General features: G+C 47.7%; 1 protein-coding gene across 47 annotated transcripts in view; it reads right to left on the reverse strand.

Moving 5' to 3' along the window:
• The window catches only part of Dock9 (dedicator of cytokinesis 9), a 271,459-nt gene that overhangs the window by 151,724 nt on the left and 98,567 nt on the right, over positions 1 to 21,168 (reverse strand). For all 47 annotated transcript variants that reach the window (XR_010057802.1, XM_063274005.1, NM_001105759.2 and 44 more), the window contains exon 2: positions 12,878 to 12,994. Coding sequence is in view for 46 of the 47 variants with exons in the window: in XM_063274005.1 (XP_063130075.1) it covers positions 12,878 to 12,994 (117 nt within the window). In the remaining variant the exon portion in view is untranslated. The remainder of the gene's footprint in view (positions 1 to 12,877; positions 12,995 to 21,168) is intronic.

A 21,168-nucleotide genomic window follows, 5' to 3' on the forward strand; every position in this document is an offset into this window, starting at 1 on the left:
GATGGAATCTCAACCTCATTGGTTTTTGTTTCCCTTGGTGAGCACCTTACACTTTTTAAAAAAAATGTATTTATTGGCCATTTGTACTTCTTTGCTTGAAAACTCCTGAGTTTGTTTTTTTCCCATATTAGTTGATCATTTAATCTGGAGATTAATTGCAAAAGATGGAGGAGCAGCTGGCAGAGGCTCTCTGCACTGTGGGCAGCTCACTGCTCTGTGGACTGCTCCTTCTGCTGTGTAGTTTCTTGCAACCCTATCTGTCACCTGATGCTATTGGCTGTCCTGTCCCTAAGTTTCAGATTTCCAGGTCTTGCTCTGGGCGGTCTTTTCCAAGGTGCTCCCCCTGCACTTGTTTGTCCCATGCCAGGCTTTGGGGGACGACTTAAAGCCATGTGCAGACGGTGGCTTCCTTACTATCAAAAGCGACATTTGTATCTCCCCATCCTCCACCCCAGCCCTGTGCATGTGAATCCTTCATCCACTCTGCCTCCAGGGAGCGTCTAAAACCCAGGGTCTCTGTTTATAGAAAATATTTCAAACAAATTGTGACCTTGGTTGCAAAATCATTTCCAAGGAATGCTACAGAAATATATGATCATATACACAGGAAAGAGGTACAAGCACTTCAAAAAGCCTCAACACAAGATCATGTCTACCCAGACTGCCAAACCTTTTCTGAGCCAGCCATGATCATGACAGAGAAAACTGCCCATCGAAGCCTGTGCATCTCAAATGGGGCACATGCTGTGTCCTTACACAGTTTCCTTCCCTTGATTTAACTTGGCTCTTCCTACATCTTAAAAAGCTAACTACACATGTGAGACCTTCGACAAACAGCCCATTTCTCATTGGAACACAAGGAAGAAAGAAAATTTGTTGCAAAAAATTTCACACTAGAATTATGAACACAAGAACCTGTCATTATGTGACATTTTCCCCTAACACCCTTCTTGGGTGAGAAAAATAACTGCCAGTGGGTCTTTTAGATTTTGTTTTTTAGATGAAGGATTGCTGTGTGTGTATGTTCTCATCTGGAAAAGAAAACAACTTTCAATCAACAGAGAGAGACTTAAATCCAGACACAGTTATTCTCATGTATAATTCTGGAAGGCTAGGGCAGGAGGATTGCTGTATGTTCAAAGTCAGACACATACCAGAGCAGTGTCTCCAAGAGACAGAGACAGAATGTGTGTGTGTGTGTGTGTGTGTGTGTGTGAGAGAGAGAGAGAGAGAGAGAGAGAGAGAGAGAGAGAGAGAGAGAGAGACTGACTTGATTCAAATTTGCATTTACATATCAGTCATTGTGACCAATTCCTAACTGATTTTGACCAACTACACTCTGCCCAGATGCAAATGTTTTCACCCTCTAGGGACTTCATTCAAAAACAAGCATACAACAAACCCATGTCAGATGGCTTCTACAGCACTAACTAGCATGTGCTATTTTTTAGTATTTCTTGAGCTACATTGTATCCTTTTGAGATCTCCTCTAATGAAGGCTTCGGGTGGCTGGACTTCACTGTAGACATGCTGCTCCAAGACCACAGGTGAGGCCTATTTCCTCTTCCTTTGAAAACAGGCTGGACTAACAAAGTGCAGAAGTCACTGCGCACATGCCAAAGGCAGCCTTTAGGAAGGCAATTACACCCCCTTCCTCTTCCTAAGCTAAGCTGAGCACCATATGAAGAATTCTGTCTTTGCACCTGTCAGACCTCAACTTCATGTGGTGGACACTGGTTCACATAGAAACTCCATTGTCAAAGGGCAAAGAGCACATGTCTATGATATGTGTCAGACACACATGTGGCTGTGAACACTGTCAGCCAGGAATGGGATGTATATAGTACACCCACCGGAAGAGTCGAGGATCACAGTGGAGGAGGGAGCAGGAGGAGGGAGCAGAGAGGCTGTTGGAGCCAGGGCTGACTGAAGGGGAATGACATGATCAGTGCCCTCATGAAGTTACAGTGCACATAAGACCCAACCAGCTGGCATTCTAGCATGGAGAGAGGAGGGCTCATAGTTCCATCTCTAGCCGAAGAGTCACTGAGAGTTGGTTAGTGCCGGAGGCTCTGGGTTAATCAGCTTTCTTTAGGGGTGTAGGTCCTCGTTGGGTGATCACACCCCAGTGAATGGTCCCACATCCATGCAGGTTCAAGCAGCACAAACTGTGCTCCAACTGAACTCCGTGGTTATATGGGTTATATGGGCATGAAGTTGGAGTGGGATGGGGCTGAAGGTAGGAAGATTTAGGGCAGAAGCAAGGGTGAATATGACCAGGATACATTGTATACTGTAACAAAATTCTCAAAGAATGTTTCTAAAAATTCTTCCTTGAGAAACAATATCAGATGGCTGTGAGAAAGTCCATATTATATGGAGAAAAACAGCTCACTCTCCCAAGGCTGATACACCACATGAGTGGGGAGGCCATTTTAGATGCGACCTCCCTAGGTAAAAGCTATAGCAGAAGAACCACTGAGCTGAGCCTGGACTGGATTCCGAACTGTGAGAAATAATCCACTACTGCTTTAGTTGCTAGGCTTGCTTGGTTATTCATCCTGATTGTGAGATTGCAGGCGCAGCTCTACAGTACAGCTCTGAAATGCTGTACTAGTCATACAGAGCATTAAGGACCTGGTTCCTACAGTCACCTTCTGCTCAATCAGCACCCTAAAGTAATCAAGGTAAGAAATAAATATCGGGGGCTGGGGATTTAGCTCAGTGGTAGAGCGCTTACCTAGGAAGCACAAGGCCCTGGGTTCGGTCCCCAGCTCCGAAAAAAAAGAACAAAAATAAATAAATAAATAAATAAATAAATATCGGCCAGATCCCAAGGGTAAGCTGAGATGAAAAACATTCTACCAATCATTTAAAAACTCAGCATAAATAATTACTTATCTATCCAAATCTTGTCTGGGTCCTGACCTTCCTCCAGATATGGATCTAATAGGATACAACATTTAATAAAACATATCTGCCACTCTTACTGAGTCTGATGAAGGAGGAGGAAATAAGTTTATAGTACAGTCTGATGGAGGAGGAGGAGGAAGAAATAAGCTTATAGTATAATTAGGACTCCATCTAGAAAGGCACTCAGAGAAGATCACTGAATTCCAGGACAACATAAGAAAAGAGCAGAAGGTCTTAATCCAACAGAAGACAATGGTATCAAACAAAGTGTATCTTAAGAAAGATGTTGAAACTGTGAAGGATTAGTTCACATTGTACTCAGAACAAATGGGAGAGATAACGCTGGTGATGGTGACAGAGCAAAACCACGTAAGACTAGCTTTGTTAAAAAGTTAGGACTGGATAGGGAATGTAGCTCTTTAGAGTGCTCACCTAGTATGCACAAAGCCCTGGATTTGCTCCAGCACCATATAATCTGGGCCCAGGTGCACATGCCTATAGTCCTGGCACTTGGAAGGTGGAGGTAGGGAGAGTCAAAAATTCAAGGTCGCCTTCCAATACATAGCAAGCTCCACAAGCCTGGGATACATGAGATTACGTACAGAGATTCTAGAAAAAAAAGTATTTGTTCTGTCGAAAACTGCCTTTGAACTCCAACTGACTTCCAAGTACAGAAAGAACAGGGCCTGCATAGTAAGAGCATCAGGTTAGAGCCCCTGGGGGCCTGGTGACTTGTCACCAATGGGGTGGGCACCATTAGTGTCCCAAGCTCTCCAGCCCTCACAGTCTTCACTGAAATCCAGCCACAGTAATCTGCTTGTTTATAACGTGCTTCCCATTTCAACCTTCCCGCTGGGAAAAGATGCAAAGTCAACAGCAACACAGACTTTTTACCATACTTTCCAACGCACTTCAATAAAGTAGTATTTTGCTTTTCTTGTGGAGTCGTCAAATGAGTGTCAATTCCCTTCAGTCTGACTAATGCTGGCCACATTAGTCAAAATCTTGTCTACAGACCCGAAAAGCTGTTATTTGACCCTATAAATTTTTGGCCTTATAACAGCGTCCCTGAGACTTGTTTTAACAGCTGATTCCATTATCCACCACTCTCCATGCCTTTCCTCTGAGGCCAAGAGACATCTCTTCCTACCTGTGAATGTTTCAAGAATGAACAGATAAAACAGTCAATGGGGATGGAAAAGGGCAACTGCCAATCACCATCCATTACTTGCATAAGAGGCTTTTCCTCTTAAGACAAAAGCTCTCTGATCCATTACAGAAATTGATGAGGGATGGCTATAGCACAAACAAATGTTCTATTTTAACCTCTCTATAGATTTTGTGTATTAAAGGTCACATTCAGACGATAGTCTAGTCTATGACAAACTAATTAATGTTAAATTTCTATAGTTTCATTTATTAGGTTTATAAAGAAGTCCAAGACGGTCTCCTAAGAGTTACACTCAGTGAGCACCTGGGCCCTGGAACAATGGGTGCAGTTTCTTTCCAGTACTGTATGATTCTGTGGGTTGTGTGGAGAGCTTTTACCATAGACAGGCTGGCCTGGAATTGCTAATACTCCACACGGAGGCCCTTAGCTCATGATCTTGCCTCAGTCTGAGTGCTGCTGAGACTAAAGGTGTGCACAGCCATGCAGAGCATGGAGCCTTATTTCTATCCATTGTGATTATTATCCCGGCCAGAGGCTGGGCCTGGGTCCTATTTCCAAAAATCAACAGCAAAAATGGCAAAGAACAGCAGCCCCGCTGACTGTTTTTTCCTCTTTTTTGCTCGGTAACATTTTGCAAATTACCTAATCTTTCACAGTTTTTTTTCCTCATCTATAGCAAAGGGGATGATCACTGCTCCTCTGGGGAATCTGTAGAGGTTAAAGGGAATGCCCAGCACAGTTATACAAATGTAAGGTAGTTTATAACGTATAAAGTAGTTTATACAATGGCCAGCCCCACTCTTTAAGTTTAGAAATAAACTACGGTTATCCTTCAGGGACCTTGAGGGACTGGGTCCAGGGTGTCTGTGTCACCCAGAGATGCCCAGGTCCCTTATCCTAGGTGGGTTGTGCATGCAGCCCATGCTTACTCCCCTGTGTAGTTATCAACTGCCTCTCATTACTTCAAACACCTCCTCCAACACCAGGCGGTCTGAAGAGCTGAATGCTATGCCGTTTAGAGAGCAGCAGGCTCACACACCCTTCTTTTCTCTGAGTGTTTTCAGCCTGATTTTTGAACCCACAGACAGAGAGTCTGGGGACCCAATCACATCTCTATCCTACTGAGGAAACCTCAATATGAAGGGGGACGGGGGTTTCATACTACGGACTGTGGTTGTCATGCGATGACCACAGCAAAGCATGGTTAGCATCTTCAAGAGCCACTGAGATGGAAACCTCCAAGTTCAAATGCAACTGAGAAGAAAACGTCCCAGCTTCTGGAACCAGGAGCTCTCGTATAGTTCCTTAGGTTAAATACTGGCAGCCTTTGACACACAGAAATCCTTAGTTACCTTGTCCAGGGACAGACAAGAGTCTCATGAAGAAGCCCACAGAACCACTGCAGTAGCTGAAACAGAAGAGAAGGCAGCGCATGGCCCCTCTGAGGCACTGTGAAGGGCATGTGTATAGCTGGGACCCCCAAGACAAACTTCTCATGGTCCCAGACCCTAACAAGAAAAGTAAAACATACACCTATTTCCCAGTCTGGCCTGAAACTTAGAAACTCAAGTGGATTCTTTTTACTTTAAGAATTTATCTGTTGATTGACATGATTCCCTCCAAATACTCTGACACCCCTGAGCTACAAGGTCAGCATTAGAAACTTCTGGGCTATTTGGGCCAGCTTTGTTGGGGAGGTGGGAGGGGAACGGGACATAGAGAGGCAACAGGTGCCTTACCTGGCAATGCCCTGCCCTTACTGCCCCAGGACCTGCTGCACTCCTGTCTTCTGAGCTTAAACTCAGCTCCCCATTTTTAAACCAACCCAAGTCCACACCCCAAGGGGGATGATGGAGTCTAATTCACACGTGACCTTGAACCCCTTACCCCCTAACCCGCCAAGAAGCTCAAGTTTCCAAGGAGGAGAAAGGTGAGGTCTGACATTTCATTAATCTTCAGGTTGTGGAATCTGAGAAGGGACACTGGGAAGGCTTTGGAACCCTGGAGGTTCACCTTTGCTTGGCTGGCTGTGTAATTCTGGGGAAAGCCTGGACGGACACACACACACACACACACACACACACACACACACACACACACACACACAATCAGGCCTTCTAGGACCTCCAGTTCCCTCAGTGGCTCAGAAATCCTCTGTTCTGTGAACATGGAACTCTGAGCCCCACTCCTTCCCAAGCTGAGTCCTAGCAACTGAACCGTGAGAAAGCAGACAAGGAAAGAAAAAAAGAACAAAAACAAAAACAAAAACAAGAATCGACTTTGCTTTGACTTACTTTTTACCACACAGATTAAGATAAACACTACAGCCATGGGCACACAGTTGTGGCATCTTGATTTTTCCAAACCTCTCCCTTCACACAGGGCTGACTATTCACTAATCACTTCATGATGGCCTTCAACTATTTAAAAATACTCCTGATTCCTGGTGGGGAGCATGTATATCCACTGGGCACATAAATCACGTTTTCTGCGATTTTAATTAAAAGCCTGAAACAAAAGGCCCACCCTTTCCCCAGGGACCTGAGAACAATGAACTAAAGCAGAGATTCTGGAGAAGGGGCAGGCTGTAACCTGAGCCAGCTGCAGGGATAGTGACCAAGTATTTGTCTCCTCTGATCCAGGAGCAGAAAGCTGGGATTGGTCTCTCTCAGGCAGAAACAGACACCAAGGACAGGCAGGAGAGGGAGTGTGGCTGCTTTCCCAGTGGAAGGGAGGTGGGATACCAAGCAGACAACCCAGGGTGGGGTGGCCTTGCCTCAGCCACTACTGAGACACTGGGTCAGAGAGCAGCAGCAAGAGCTTTCTAGGAGGCAAGGTCTTATGTAACCTAGGCTGACCTCAAACTCACTAGGTAGCCAAGGCTAGCCTTGAGCTCTAGCTCCTTTTGTCTCCACTCCCAAGGGCTGAGATTATAGGAATGTGACACCACACCCAAAGACTGTGACCGTCTTTGCAGAGTCCGCCTAGCAATCTGTTACACAGCATTCCAGCCTTGTCATCATTTTGGCTTTATTTATAGAATTATCCCTTCAGACCTCTGCACACCTGGTCTTCAATCTGCATTGAAAAGGACATCACCTGCTAGGTGCACAGTAACCAGGGGAAGAGAGGGACAGGAGCACAAAGCACCCCCAGGCCACCCAGAAGACACTGGCCCAGCCCCCACTGCCTTCTCACACAAAAAGCCCTGGCTTGATTTTTTAATTATTAATATGTTCAGCCAGCCCAAAGGAATGCAGCACCCACATCAATGTTTTAAAGTTATCTCCAGTTTCAACTTACTGTCTATTACCAGGATGGCTCCCGACCACCCCTGCCCCCACCCCCACCCCAAGCCCGAGGCCAATGCATGGTGTCTTGTGTGTCTCTCCCCCTTTGACGTCTGCTGGAAATGCAATGTGGCAATGTGGCTGGATTGCTCTGTACGTTAAGCATTTTTTTTTTTTTTTTTTTTTGGATGTAGTGCAACACTGAAACCACAGCAGCAGAGGACTCTGGGATCTTTCCAAGGATCTGGAGGAGCCATTTGTCTCCGAGCACAGGAGCTGCTCATGAGAGGCCCCAGCACCAAGCTCGAGTAGAAACCCACATGGTGGAGGGCACTCCCACACTGCACCTCAAAGCTCCTGTCCAGGTCATTCAGTAACTCAAGATTCTGTTCATTTCTGACAATGCCATCCGCAGATGCTGGCCCAACATACATGCACACACACATACACACTCATGTGCATGCCCCCCGTCTCCATGTTTAATTCATCTGTAATTAAGGAAATGGATAAGCTTGGGACAAGAAAGGGGCCCAAAGAATTTCATTTAGTTTCTGAGGAAAGTTTAAACTCCCAAAGAGGAGCAGGAGAAATGGCTCAGTGGTTAAGAACTCACGTGCTCTTTGCAGAGTTCAATTCCTGGAAGATTACTAACAACTGTCACTCTAGCTCCAGGGACCCAACGCTCTCCTCTGGCCTTCTCAGACAAGAGCATACACATGCATAAACAATTTACAAAACAATAAAATCGTGTTAAAAACAAAAACAAAGAAAAAGTTCCCCAGGGCTGAGCTGGCTCAGAGGTTACAATTCTGTTCCAGCAGAATTCCCATTCAGTCACCAACATTCCTGTCACAGCTCAAAACCACCTACCTGCAGCTTGGGGGAATGGTACACTTCTAGCCTCCGCTGGTGCTTACACTGAAAACCACAGACACATACACAAACACACTGTATCAAGAATTTAAAGATAATTCTACAACACCAAGAAATCCAACACATCAATAAAAGACTGAGTTACAGACAGCACTAGAGAGGATGAGCCCCACGGAGGCCGAGGAAAGTTCATTCCTGAGGACTCTCTGAGGTGCTGTCACCTTCCAGTGACTGTCTGGGAATGGGGCAGTGGGAGTGGTGTCTCTCTCCCTAGCCACTTGTGACCCTCAAGTTTCCATCCTTGAGCCCGACCGCTCACTCGGCAATGGACAGAACCAAGAGTGAAGTGAGGATGGCTCCTAAAGGACATCTCCCCTGTGGTTTTGTTTTGTTTTTATGGAGCTAAGATCAACCTGTGGTGTGGTGTGTGTGTGTGTGCACGCTAACACATGCTAGGCTAGCAGCTCTAGCTATAAACACCCCAGCCTGGGTCCCTGCGGCACAGCCTGACCTTCTGTGTCTGTTCCTCCTCTGTCATAAGCATGGTTCTCACCAAGGCTCTGGGTGCCTGCAGTGATAGTCTGTCCTTTACTGTTAACCCTGACATCTCTTGGGTTCCCAGGCTGCTAGCACTGGATACCCAGCTGGACTCTGAACTTCATATTTGTAGGCTAGGGTCTCATGGGATGTGATTTATATGATGACAAGCATGCGTTAAACCTCCTGCTTCTTGGGCTGGAGAGATGGCTCAGTGGTTAAGAGCACTGGGCTGCTCTTCCAGAGGTCCTGAGTTCAATTCCCAGCAACCACATGGTGGCTCACAACCATCCGTAATGGGGATCTGATGCCCTCTTCTAGTGTGTCTGAAGACAGCTACGGTGTACTCACATACATAAAGTAAATAAATAAATCTTTGAAATGAACTCCTTAAGAAGTCTTTTTTAAAAAAGGAAACCAAAAAACCTCCTGCTTCTTATGAGCACCCACGATACACTCGTTCTCCTCTCCTTGGTGTTCAGTAGTGTGAAATCAGGGTTCTGTTCTCTATGTGTGGCCCTAAGCACCAGGCAAAGCTGGGCCCCTCATGCAGGTTTCAGGTATTAGGTTAAATACACACTTTCAACCCAGGTGCACAGCCGAGAGACTGTCAGAGAAGCCACCGCTGCCTCCTTGTTAAGTGGTTAAAACGTAGTCACTTCTCATACTTGAGCAGAATGAAATGCTTGTATCCCTAAAGGCCTGCCTAATGCTGATTCAGAAACTCTAGATTTCCCAGGTAGGTCCAGCCCCAGACATGAACTAATATCCCACAATGTTCACAGAAAGCTGCACTGTTGGGTTGGGCAGTGAATTATAGCTCACAAAATTGCAAGGATTTTACACTAAGGACATTTTTAGTAAAAAGTTAAAAACAAAGTCCCAAGATTACTTTATTGAAAAATGTACACACACACACACACACACACACACACACACACACACACAGACAGACACACACAGACACACACACACACACACACACACACACACACACACACACACACACACACACAAGCACATGCACCTAGGGAAAAACAGTGTTGAAATGGTTTCTTTTCCAAAGGGTAGATGGGAAATGAGATCAGGAACCTCCAGGCCTTTGTAAGTCCTGGCACTCGGCTTCCTCCTCAGGTTACTGGTTTGTAGAGCATTATGGGTTGTGTGTACTTATAAGAGGAAAAGAACTGGGAAGGGGTGGGGGGACAGGAGATGGGGATAGAAACTGGATGTTACTGACAGAGAATGGAGTGGCCACCTTTCCCCAGAGGAGGATTGTCCTAAATCTGAACACCTCCTAGAATCATCGATCCCTTCTATCCTCACTTGCACCTTAAATTCTCTTGCATTCTTGGTTACATAGCAAGTTTGAGGTCAGTCTGGAATACTTGAGACCCTGTCTCAAAACAAACAAACATGATACCATCCCCAAAACAAGATATAAAACAAAACAAAATGTACCATAGAAACGTTATCCCACAAACTAATATCCCACAGTGGATTCTTCTTGTTTTTGAATATAAACTAACATCCTGCATGAATGACACCCTGATGTTGCACGCAGTCCCATGATTGACCACTGTACCTCCATGTTTAGCTAGAAATCCTATAGCCACAACCCTTTTAAAGAATGTGGTATAGCTGGGTGTGGTGGTACATGCCCATAAGCATCTCCTTCCCACAAGTAAACACTGTGACATCTTGTTGCTTTATTCACTCATCTGTGGACAGAGATCCTCTTCCTCTTCCAGGAGCTATGGGCATCCTAGTCATCTTTGTATCTCTGTACTCACGACTTTCAGGTACATACTCAGAGGCAGAGTAAACACTCTTCTTTCCCATATACCCACAGCTTACACTAGACACCGAACCCTAACTTTTTTTTTCTTTTTTTCGGAGCTGGGGACCGAACCCAGGGCCTTGCGCTTCCTAGGCAAGCGCTCTACCACTGAGCTAACCCAACCCCGAACCCTAACTTTTATGAAATGTGAGTGGGGACCCATTAGCTGCCTCCAAATATCCTTTCCAATATTTACTGCCTTTCGTGCACTATGACAATATAAAATTATACGTAGGGTCTCAATGTCAGCTTACCCACTTGGAAACACGCAAAGGCAGCACAATGTCTATGTGTGTGTATGACCATTTGTACATAGTTGGCAGACATCTATGCCGAGTTCTATTACTTTAAGAGTTGATTGCTGCTGCTCATCAAAGGCTACCGTTGCATTCTCGTACACCGTACTCACCGTATTCACTGTCTAACCCCTTTCCTAAGCTTGTCGTCCCCTCTCTGTATGAGAAAGGCTGCTTTTCCCTGACCAACTGTGTTTACAATGCCTCTAGAAAGAGTTATTAGGATGCTTCTACTCTATCAAAATGGAGACAGGAGGAATCTGTGGCACTGCTAAGTCATGAACTACACTGTAATTAGACAGTTGATATCATCACTGTGACAGATCAACAAGAAAGCATGGTATAAATGTCTCTCCAGGGACAAAGTGGCAGTCTCTATGAGAACAGTGCCCAAAGTCAGCTGTGACCCACCACTACTGCCAGGACGTGGGCCACGACTGACATTCAAACTCCTTCTACTTTGGAACAATTTCCCTGAAACAGAAAGCAATACTTGTTCATTGATTCCTGGCCAGAATGGGGACGGTGAGGCTCTTTGTCCCTTAGAATATTACAGAAACGTTTTTGGGAGAGAGAGGTGCGCAGATTTTCTCCAAATTGTAATCTTTTGACTCTATGTTGTTTGAATACCTGGGTCCTTTGTCCCTGGGGGGAAGATGACACAAGACACTAATGCTGGTTTTTGTTTTTTCTCTTAAGTAACTTTTTTCATGTCTATAAATATAGCTTTTCATTCTTGGTTGTAAGACTAAATAACAAATTTACTCCTTAACACCAATAAACACACTCTGGGGGGCCTATGAAGCTTCCGACAACCTTCGCCTTTCTCTGAGGAAACTGTGGAGAATACAGAACAGCACTGAGAACCTCTGAGCAGACCACAGTGGTCCTGGGTCACTAGGGAGATAGTTTACCTTGCTCCTTAATAACCTCAAGGCTTCCTGCCTGTCATATAGCTGTAGGCTGAAAGCCATCAGACAGCAGGGGAGGCAGGACCTTCCTGAGTGTTTCTGCTTCCCTCCAAGGAAAGATACCAAGTCCTGCTACTGGGACCGACTTCATAACGCTGCTCCTGCCTCTCGGCCCTTTTCTCTGGGAACCTGCAATTCAGGGCTTTTCATGGCAGAATCCAAATTTGTCATCCTAAAGGATACATGGCAAAGCTCTGCTGCTCCCCAGCAGATTCTAGAATACCTGGTTTAAAAAACAGCACACTAGGCTTGCAGGTGTGCACCTCGGTGGTAGATCTGGCGCCCTGGGTTAATCAAAAAATTTGATTCAAAAATCTAAAAAAAATTATCTAAGACATAAGAGGCACTTGTACCCTCTAAGTTACCCCAGAATATAATATACATGCATACATATATACATATATAAACATATATGTATTTATTTTTAACAAGAAAAATTAATCCCTCTAAAATATGATGTCATCATAAGGTACACAATCATACAGCTTTTCTTTTAAACCCACTACCCATCATATATGCAGGTAAGCACACTACCCATCATATATGCAGGTAAGCACACCACCTGCCTACATGCAGGTAAGCACACTACCCATCATGCATGCAGGTAAGCACACCACCTACCATACATGCAGGTAAGCACACTACCCATCATACATGCCATCCACCATACATACTAGGTAAGCCTGTTGGTCTGCACCCCCAGTCCTCTTTCTACTTTTTATTTAGAGATAGGGTTCAGGGTGGCTTTGAAGTCATTCTGTGCCTTAGTTAGTCCTTGAACATGGGATCCTCCTACGTCTGTTCCCCAAGTAGCTAGGAATGCAGAGACCTGTGCCACTAGGACTGGCTCTATTCCCATCTTTAAAATCATAAATTCACCAAACAGTCATTCAATATGTAGAAAAGGGTGTCTGATCAAATCTATACCACAGTATTTTCCAAGGTCCCACACCAACACAGATCTATTGATAGTGACAGTCACTGACCTGGAAGTCATCGTAAGGGAAGAGGAGCATCTCCCGCAGACAGTCATTCAGGATCTGGGTCTTCTTCTGCACGATGACATTTTCGTAGTCAAGTGGCTCAATCAGCTTTGGCTTTGCCTGGAAAACCAAGGAAGCCACATCACTGAAATGCTCTCACTGAAGAAATGCTCTCACTGAAGAAATGCTCTCACTGAAGAAATGCTCTCACTGAAATGCTCTTAGGTACACGGTCTTGTTTGTGTGAGACAATTTCACATTGTAACTCCAGGCCAGCCTCAATGCTGCATTGTGGCCCCAAGCCACGGATGGCTTCTTAGTAGTTATCATGGCTTACGTGAGAAAACTGCCTTCTTAAGTGAGAGAACTTTATGCATCTAGACACTAATATTTCTCAACTTTTCACTTTAAAAAAGGAACAGAATGAGAGAAAAAGTGTTTTTCAGAGGGGAGAGAGCTGTCATGTTGCCCTGTCCAGCCAGAGTGATGCTTATGCCATTGTTTAAGCAGCAGAGAAACCTGCACTCTGGTGGGATTTTCAGCCGTTTCAAACATGAAGACAGTGCGGTCCTATGAGCTGGAGTTGCAGACATTAGAAAGAGTATGGAGGCAGAGTGATTAATTCATCTCCCAGGGTTTCCTGACTGTAGGCTCAGGGTGACCAGCTGCTTCATGTTCCTGCCACCACAGTGTCCTCCTCATGATGCCTTACCCTCTATACACTTGGCCCCTCACAGAACCCAGGTCTGCTGCTGTACAGGTGTCAATCACACTGAAGGCCAGATGGTGGGAAGAGGGGACAGGAGCACAGTGGTCAGCGACTGCTGTTGGGTCCGCGGAGTTAATGCACAGCAAAGGCTGAGTCTGGCAGAGCACAGCACACTCTAAATGTTCCTTGCTATTATAAAGTCACTTCCATCACTGCTTGCACAGCATGTCCTTTCTCCCTTTGAGTGACTGCTCCATATATGCTTGACTCTACCCATATGCTCACAGATAATTCTCTCCCTCCACTGACTAGGGACATGTGAAACAACCAGTCAGCAATGGTAGGAACATGTAGAAAGACAGAAGGACAGAAAGACAAAAGGCCTAAAGAGAGAAAACCATAATAGAGATGACACTGCTATCCAGAGCTGAGCCCAGAGCTAATATAAAGAGGTGCTCACATTATCAGCTGAACTGAGTACTGATACCGTTTGTGCCAGGGAGGGCTGAGAACACAAGGGGTGTGGGTGGGGAGGGGAGCGAGGTGCCCAGAGAGCCTCTCCTGTTAGAGTAACTCCACCAGGGCAGCAGGCTGTCAATCAGAAGAAGGCCGGTAAGTGGTCTGGTGTGTGTCGTTTATCCAGGCAAGATGGAGTGAATACTGCTAGGGTCTGGAAGGCCCACTGCTTACAAACGGTTTCCTCACCAAGGATAGAAGATATGTCTGGTATCCAAGTAGTCTCACAGGAATGGCCTGACTCAAGGGCTGTGGGGTCAGAATGGCCTGGAGAAGTGTTCCTCACTTCAGTGGACCATGTGAACACAGGCTAGCCACGGACAGGAAATGATGGCTTTTCTGAGGTAGTGAATGCTGTAGCTGCCAATGCAGAAACATCTCTACTGTGCATGGACTCGAGGAGAGCGGCACCTCCGTGCCCTGCCACTAACTGATCTTCTGGGCCTTCTGGACCCCTCCCTCCAGCACGTGCCTGCTTGGACCAGAGGCCCAAAGGTGACCAAACCAGGAAGGCTTCCCGGTACCAGGGAACTGGGATGCCTCTGGAAGTCAGATGATCCTGAGAGTGATCACCCACAAAATTATTCACTTACAGCCCAATACAAGGTCTTGCAGGGTTAAGGGAAGAGCAAGTCACAAAAACAAACAGAGTGGTCTCACTGTGTTCTTCCCCCAGCCACAAGGACTTCCTGTGGAGTTCTAAACATTTCTTCTGTCTCAGTTACACGTGAGATCCTGAATGCCACTTCTTAAAATAGCAGACAGAGGAAGCGGCAAGTCTTGATGGGCTCTCTCTGCGAAATGAGAAGTTCACCATTCCTGCTCATGAAGAATTTAGGACTTTGCTTGACTTCTCTTCATGAGGACGAAAGCTATTAAACCACTGAGATGAAGTTTCATGAAACTCCGGTCTGTTTCCAAGACATCTGCTGGAGATGGGGACAAGGCAGGCTGCGCTTCTGAGCCAGGGGCTAACAAACTCGGGAACCCTCCTACGCTGTAGGTCCACACACACAGGACTCCTGCTTATTGACTGCTACCTCCAACTTCCTTAAGTTGCTGGGTCTGAGGACTCCTTGTTTCCTGCCATTAGGGTGAGCATGGAGAACCGGCAGGCTCCCTTTCTGGTGTGCACACACTATTATCAAGCTGTATCCCTGCTGTGTGCACCATGCCAGGCCTTTGGGACAGGGAGGTGAGGAGGATGTAATCTCTGCCCAGAAGCGTTCACGGCCAGAGAGACAAGATGGTGGTAGAGACCTGGGATGGGGCTTCTGACCCGACAGCAAACCTGACCTGGTCCAGTGAGGTTATCTATCTCCCTGAAAGCTAAGGCATCTGTTAGCTGCCTCTCCTGAACCTAGATCTGGCCTGGCATGGTAGAGAACCACCTCATTCACTGTCGGGGATGAATGAGGCACCCACAACATGGTGCTTCCTGAGGAAGCTGCTGGAATAGAACGAGTCAGCTGAGCTTAAGGGTGGACTCCAGGGTGCATTGTGCAGAGGTGCAAATGAATCTGGGGCCACCTAAGGCTCAGAAAATTAGAGCAGGATGTGGTATGAATACAGGTTGGTTGACCCCCGGCCCAGCATCACGAGGCCTAGACAGGGAACCAGCCTGGGATGACCCAAGCCTGGTCCACATGGAGGGAGGGCACTGCACTCAGAGACAACCCCAGAGGCCCCGCCCGGTGCCTCTGTGAGCAAGTAGATGGAGGAGAGATGGAAGAGAAACAAGGATGTGGGCACAGTGAAGACAGGCAGAACTGGAGACTTGGGGGCAGGAAGGAACAGCCTGATGTGAGGAGCTGGGATACCTCCTACGGCCATGGTGAGGTCCTGGCCTGTGCTGCCCCAGGGCCATGTCTGTGTGCATGGCCCTGCAGCAGCAGGGGTCTGTTACTACCAAAGGCCAGGCAGGTGTCTCTGGTCTAGGCTGCCACCTAAGGCTGTGTTGATGTCTAAGGGCCGTACAGAGCTGGACCCACCCCTCTCCTGAGCATCCTGGGAGAGTTGGTCCCCAGATGACGTGAGAACAGGAACGGTGACCCTGACCCTCAACAGCTATAGTACTCAGAAGAACCAGACCTGCACCTCACCCACGAAGCACAGTAGAGCTGGCCCTGGTTTCAGGGGTTTCAGGGAGCTGGCCCTCAGGGTATGAGTGTGGGAGAGCTGGCCCTGCCACTCCTCTGCTGGGGTGGTAGCACAAGGGAGAGATGCTGCCTTCTCAATAGGAGAGCCAGCCCTTGAGGTCAAGAGAGCTGCAGAGCTGGCCCTGCCCCTCCCAGGCTCGAACACTTGGCAGAGCGGGCCCTGCACCTCCCTACTGGTGTGAGCGCAGGTGAGCCAGCTCCGAGGGCATGGGAGCAGGAGAGCTAACTCACTCTGCCCTTTACTGACTGTGGCACTCAGTCAGAGGCTGGGCAGTGCTGGAGGTGTGGGTGTGGAAGAGGTGGCGGGCTGACCAGTCCAGTCCACCCAGATGGCTGACCAGTCCAGTACCACCCAGGACCAGACAGACGCAGGGCTCTATGAGTTGGCCCATCCCAACCTCAATCCCACCTATAAACTGCTGGAGCTTGTGAAGGGGCCAAGACTACAGACCGGAAGCTGCAGGATCTCCATGGCACACAACCTCAGGATATCCAAGAGGGGTCCCAGTGACCATCCAGTGTTGATAGAGAAGCGAAGCCAGAGGCCTCAAACCAGACCAGTGACTCACTGCAGTGAACATTTGCAAGTAAAGACTGAACAAAAGGGTGTACTGTGGGACACACACCCTGTCATACAGTACAGACTTTTTCTTTTTGGGAAATGAATGGGATTGGGGTGCATGATGTGAGATTCACAAAGAATCAATGGAAAGTTAACAAAACAAAACAAGAAGCTGGTCCCAGCGCCAAGCCCAAGAGGAAGCTAAAGAATTCAGCTCCATCAACTTACGACAGGTTGTCCTTGGGTTTAAGGAGGACAGAACAACCGGCTGCTCCAAACAGTGGACTGAGGGGTGGGGGAGGAGAGGTGAGGGCAGGGCTGTGCCGCACGAGACTGGAAGACACAGACAGGCCAGGTTACTGGGAATCCAATGTGAGGGTGAAAATACCTGAGGATTCCTGCAAAGCCTGAGGCGGACAGTGAAACTGTGAACCAAGGCTTGAGGATTAAGAGTGTGAGCCAGCTTCCTCTGAACCAGGGGGAGACACTGGAATCCAAAGGAATGGCTCCTAATGAGGAGGCCTTGCTCTGCTTTGTTCTCAGTCTCCTCTCTAAGATGCAGGCCAGGGGCTGCTCAACCTGGGACGCTCACCTCCAGTCTAAAGTATGCAAATGAGGCTAGGAGAAGATGGGCTGCAAGAGGCCACAGGCAGGAGAAGCACGGGGACTGACACACAGACACACAGACACACACACACAGACACACACACAACTTCCAGCAGGGAACAGACATACAGACATACAGACACACACACACACACACACACACACACACACACACAGACACACACACGCACACCCCTTCCAGCAGGACACACAGACACACAGACACACACACACACAGACACACACACACACACACAGACACACACACAGAGACACACACGCACGCACACACGCACGCGCACACACACACGCACACAGACACACAGACACACACACACACAGACACACACACCCCTTCCAGCAGGGGACACACAAACACACACACACACACACACACACACACACCTTCCAGTAGGGGACACAGCACACACACAGACACAGACACACACACACACAGACACACACACACCCCTTCCAGCAGGGGACACACAAACACACACACACACACACACCTTCCAGTAGGGGACACAGCACACACACAGACACAGACACACACACACACACACACACACACACACACCCCTTCCAGCAGGGGACACACAAACACACACACACACACACACACACACACCCCTTCCAGCAGGACACACACACACACACACACACGCACACACACACACACCTTCCAGCAGGGGACACACACACACCCCTTCCAGCAGGGGACACACAAACACACACACACACACACACCCCTTCCAGCAGGACACACACACACACACACACCTTCCAGTAGGGGACACAGCACACACACAGACACACAGACACAGACACACACACCCCTTCCAGCAGGACACACACACACACACACACACACAAACACACACGCACACACACACACCTTCCAGCAGGGGACACACACACACACACACACACCTTCCAGCAGGGGACACTGACCTCCCATCACCGAATGAGAGATGCGTTCCTCTGTCCACTGCCCACGGCATTAAGAACAGAAACTGTCAGCATGCCAACACACCTTCAACCCTGCTTTCAAGACTGAGACTGGAGTTTCAGGCTGGCCTGGACTACACAGTGAGACCTTGTCTCAAAACAAAACCAACAAACCTCTGAGATCACAACAACCATGGCACAATCCCACTGTCATTCAGTAGCCCAGAGTCTTCTCTAGAGTGCTCATTAGCATGTGTAAGATGGGAAACTAAAGTAGGTGTGTGTGAGTGTCCCTGTCCACACTCACATGTGCGTGCCCATGAGTGCCGGCGTCTGCAGAGTCCAGATGCCTGCCCTGGAGCTGGAGTTACAGGGGGTTGGGAGCATGGGTGCTGGGGATCCAACTCAGGTCCTGTGTGGAGCAGTCTCTCAATCACTGACCCATGTCTCGAACCCCCTTGAAGTCCACTGATGGAAGTCCACAGTTTGGAAACTTAATTATGTAGCTGTGGTGTTTGGATGAGAATGTCCCCCATGGACTGAGATGTTTGAATACTTGGTTCCTGTTTGGTGGTGTTTTGAATAGGTTGAGGAAGTTATCTTTGCTGCAGGAAATATGTCACTGGGGGTGACTTTAAGGTTCCAAAGCCTGGAGTCATTCCCAGCGAGCTCTCTCTACTTCCTGCTTGTACTTCAGGATGTCATCTCCCAGCTCCAATGTCTCTACTTCATCATCATGGGCTCCTTAAGGCCCCAGTAACCTTCCTTCTCTAAGCTGCCTCAGCCGTGGCACAGCAGTGGAAAAGTGACTGCCACGGTGTACCAAAAGCTTGTGCAAACATCTGGACTTGACGACCATGCATTGTAGCCCTCTCGTTAGAGATGTGTTCCCAAGAAGCAATGGGCCATCCGGAGTCCCTCAGGAGCCTGCAGCCCTGGCTCCAGGTTCTCCCCTCAGCTCCCACCAAACACTGGAGGCAGGCACTGTTCGTTTTCCTCTCCACACTGTGATAAACACAGGAGGCAAACGAGAGCTCATCTAAGTGCAGATCTGAAGGTTAAAGCACAGCGCATAAGGATTTGAAGACTGTAGCCCAGCACACGGGAACGCCAAACTCTCCTGGAGTGGGATGGAGTGGGGAGAACTGGGCAAAGCTGACATCAATACCAATCACCTCAAACTCACACAACCGCTCCCAGCTCCCATCGCTGCTGTGCTCAGTGGGGATGCTGCTGAGAATACTGATGAGGAGAGGGAGACAAGACAGGAATTTAGGAAACGTACTCCCTGCCCCATGCCCACGAGTTACAGTTACGTGAGGAAAGAGTGCTGGGCTTGTTCCCTGGCAAACAGAGCTTCAGGCACTGCCTTTCCCTGACCCCCACTGTACTAAGGCGAGGGGAAGCCCTGTGTAACCCAGCATGCTCTGCTTCTGCAAGTTTTCTATAGGTGAGAAGTGCTAGGTGATTCCATAATAAATCTAGACCGTAGACTCTCTTTCTTACACAACCTGTATTTTTTTCCTCATTAACACCATAGCCTGAAAGTTATTAATTCTGAGACAATGAGGTCACAAAACGGCTCTAAAAGCCCTCATTTCCAAGCAACCTACCCTAAGCGATGGGGGCTGAGGTAAGTGTCCACGCATTCTGGCTCACGAACAAGTTTCTGAAGGCTTACAGGCAAAGGACAGCATGGAGACCAGCTGTGGGAGAGCAGGTATTGTTGGGAGCCCCCAAATGTCAAGTAGTACTGAAGAGGATCCGTGTGGATTCATCTTAGCAGTGGAAGAACTCTCAAAGCTCAAAACATCCAGCATCTGCGTCTGGAGCTTGCATCTGGAAATGCAAGCTCCCCAGGCCCCTGAATCAGCAGCTCTGGGTGGCCCAGCACCAGCTCACCAAACCCTCCCGATGATTCTGATGCCACCCAACTTGGCAAGAACTCTACTAGGCCATCTGTTCTGGAGAATTCCGTGTTAGAAAGTGTTTTTCAAGAATCCCCAGCCCTGGGGCTGGGGATTTAGCTCAGTGGTAGAGCACTTACCTAGGAAGCGCAAGGCCCTGGGTTCGGTCCCCAGCTCCGAAAAAAAGAACCAAAAAAAAAAAAAAAGAATCCCCAGCCCTACTGCCTACTGGCCTCGTGGACTTAGGAAAATGGAAATTTAATTCACCCTTATGTGTCCTCTGGGGACAGAGGCATGACTCAGCAGCTAATGTAAACCTCTGTACAAGGCCCTGGACCCACATGAAGAAATGACAATTGCAAGTTGTCATCTGACCTCCATAGACATGCAGGGATGAGTGTACGCACACACAGAATTAAATGTGATTTTAAAAAAAGTATAAATAAATAAATATTCCTATCTACAAAGTGACAATTTCTATTCTTGTTATCGTGTGGCTATTGAAGAGTTTCAATACATGATACTTTGAACAGAGCAGTGGCCCATCACCTGGGTTACAAGTGATCCAGGTTAGTTCTCCGCCAGTGAAATGAGCCAATTCGAGCCAGATTAGAATATATTAAAGGCAGGTTTATGGGAAGCTGCTCTTGAATGGGCTAGTTCACTGGCCCCAAGGAAGGAGGCTGGGGGCAGGGATCACCAAGTGGGGGGTTCATCAGAAAGGGAGGGAGCACCCAAAATGTCTGGACTATATAGGGAGGAGCCTCTGGGGATAGGCTGGAAAGTTCAAGGTTGGAGGCAGGGTATGCCAGGTAGGGCCTGAGGGATGCTGGGAGAACCTGGAGACCAGGTCTGCTTTGACATGTAAAATATGCAGCTCAGTC

The sequence above is a fragment of the Rattus norvegicus genome, chromosome 15, assembly GCF_036323735.1.
Source record: "Rattus norvegicus strain BN/NHsdMcwi chromosome 15, GRCr8, whole genome shotgun sequence".
NCBI lineage: Eukaryota > Metazoa > Chordata > Mammalia > Rodentia > Muridae > Rattus > Rattus norvegicus.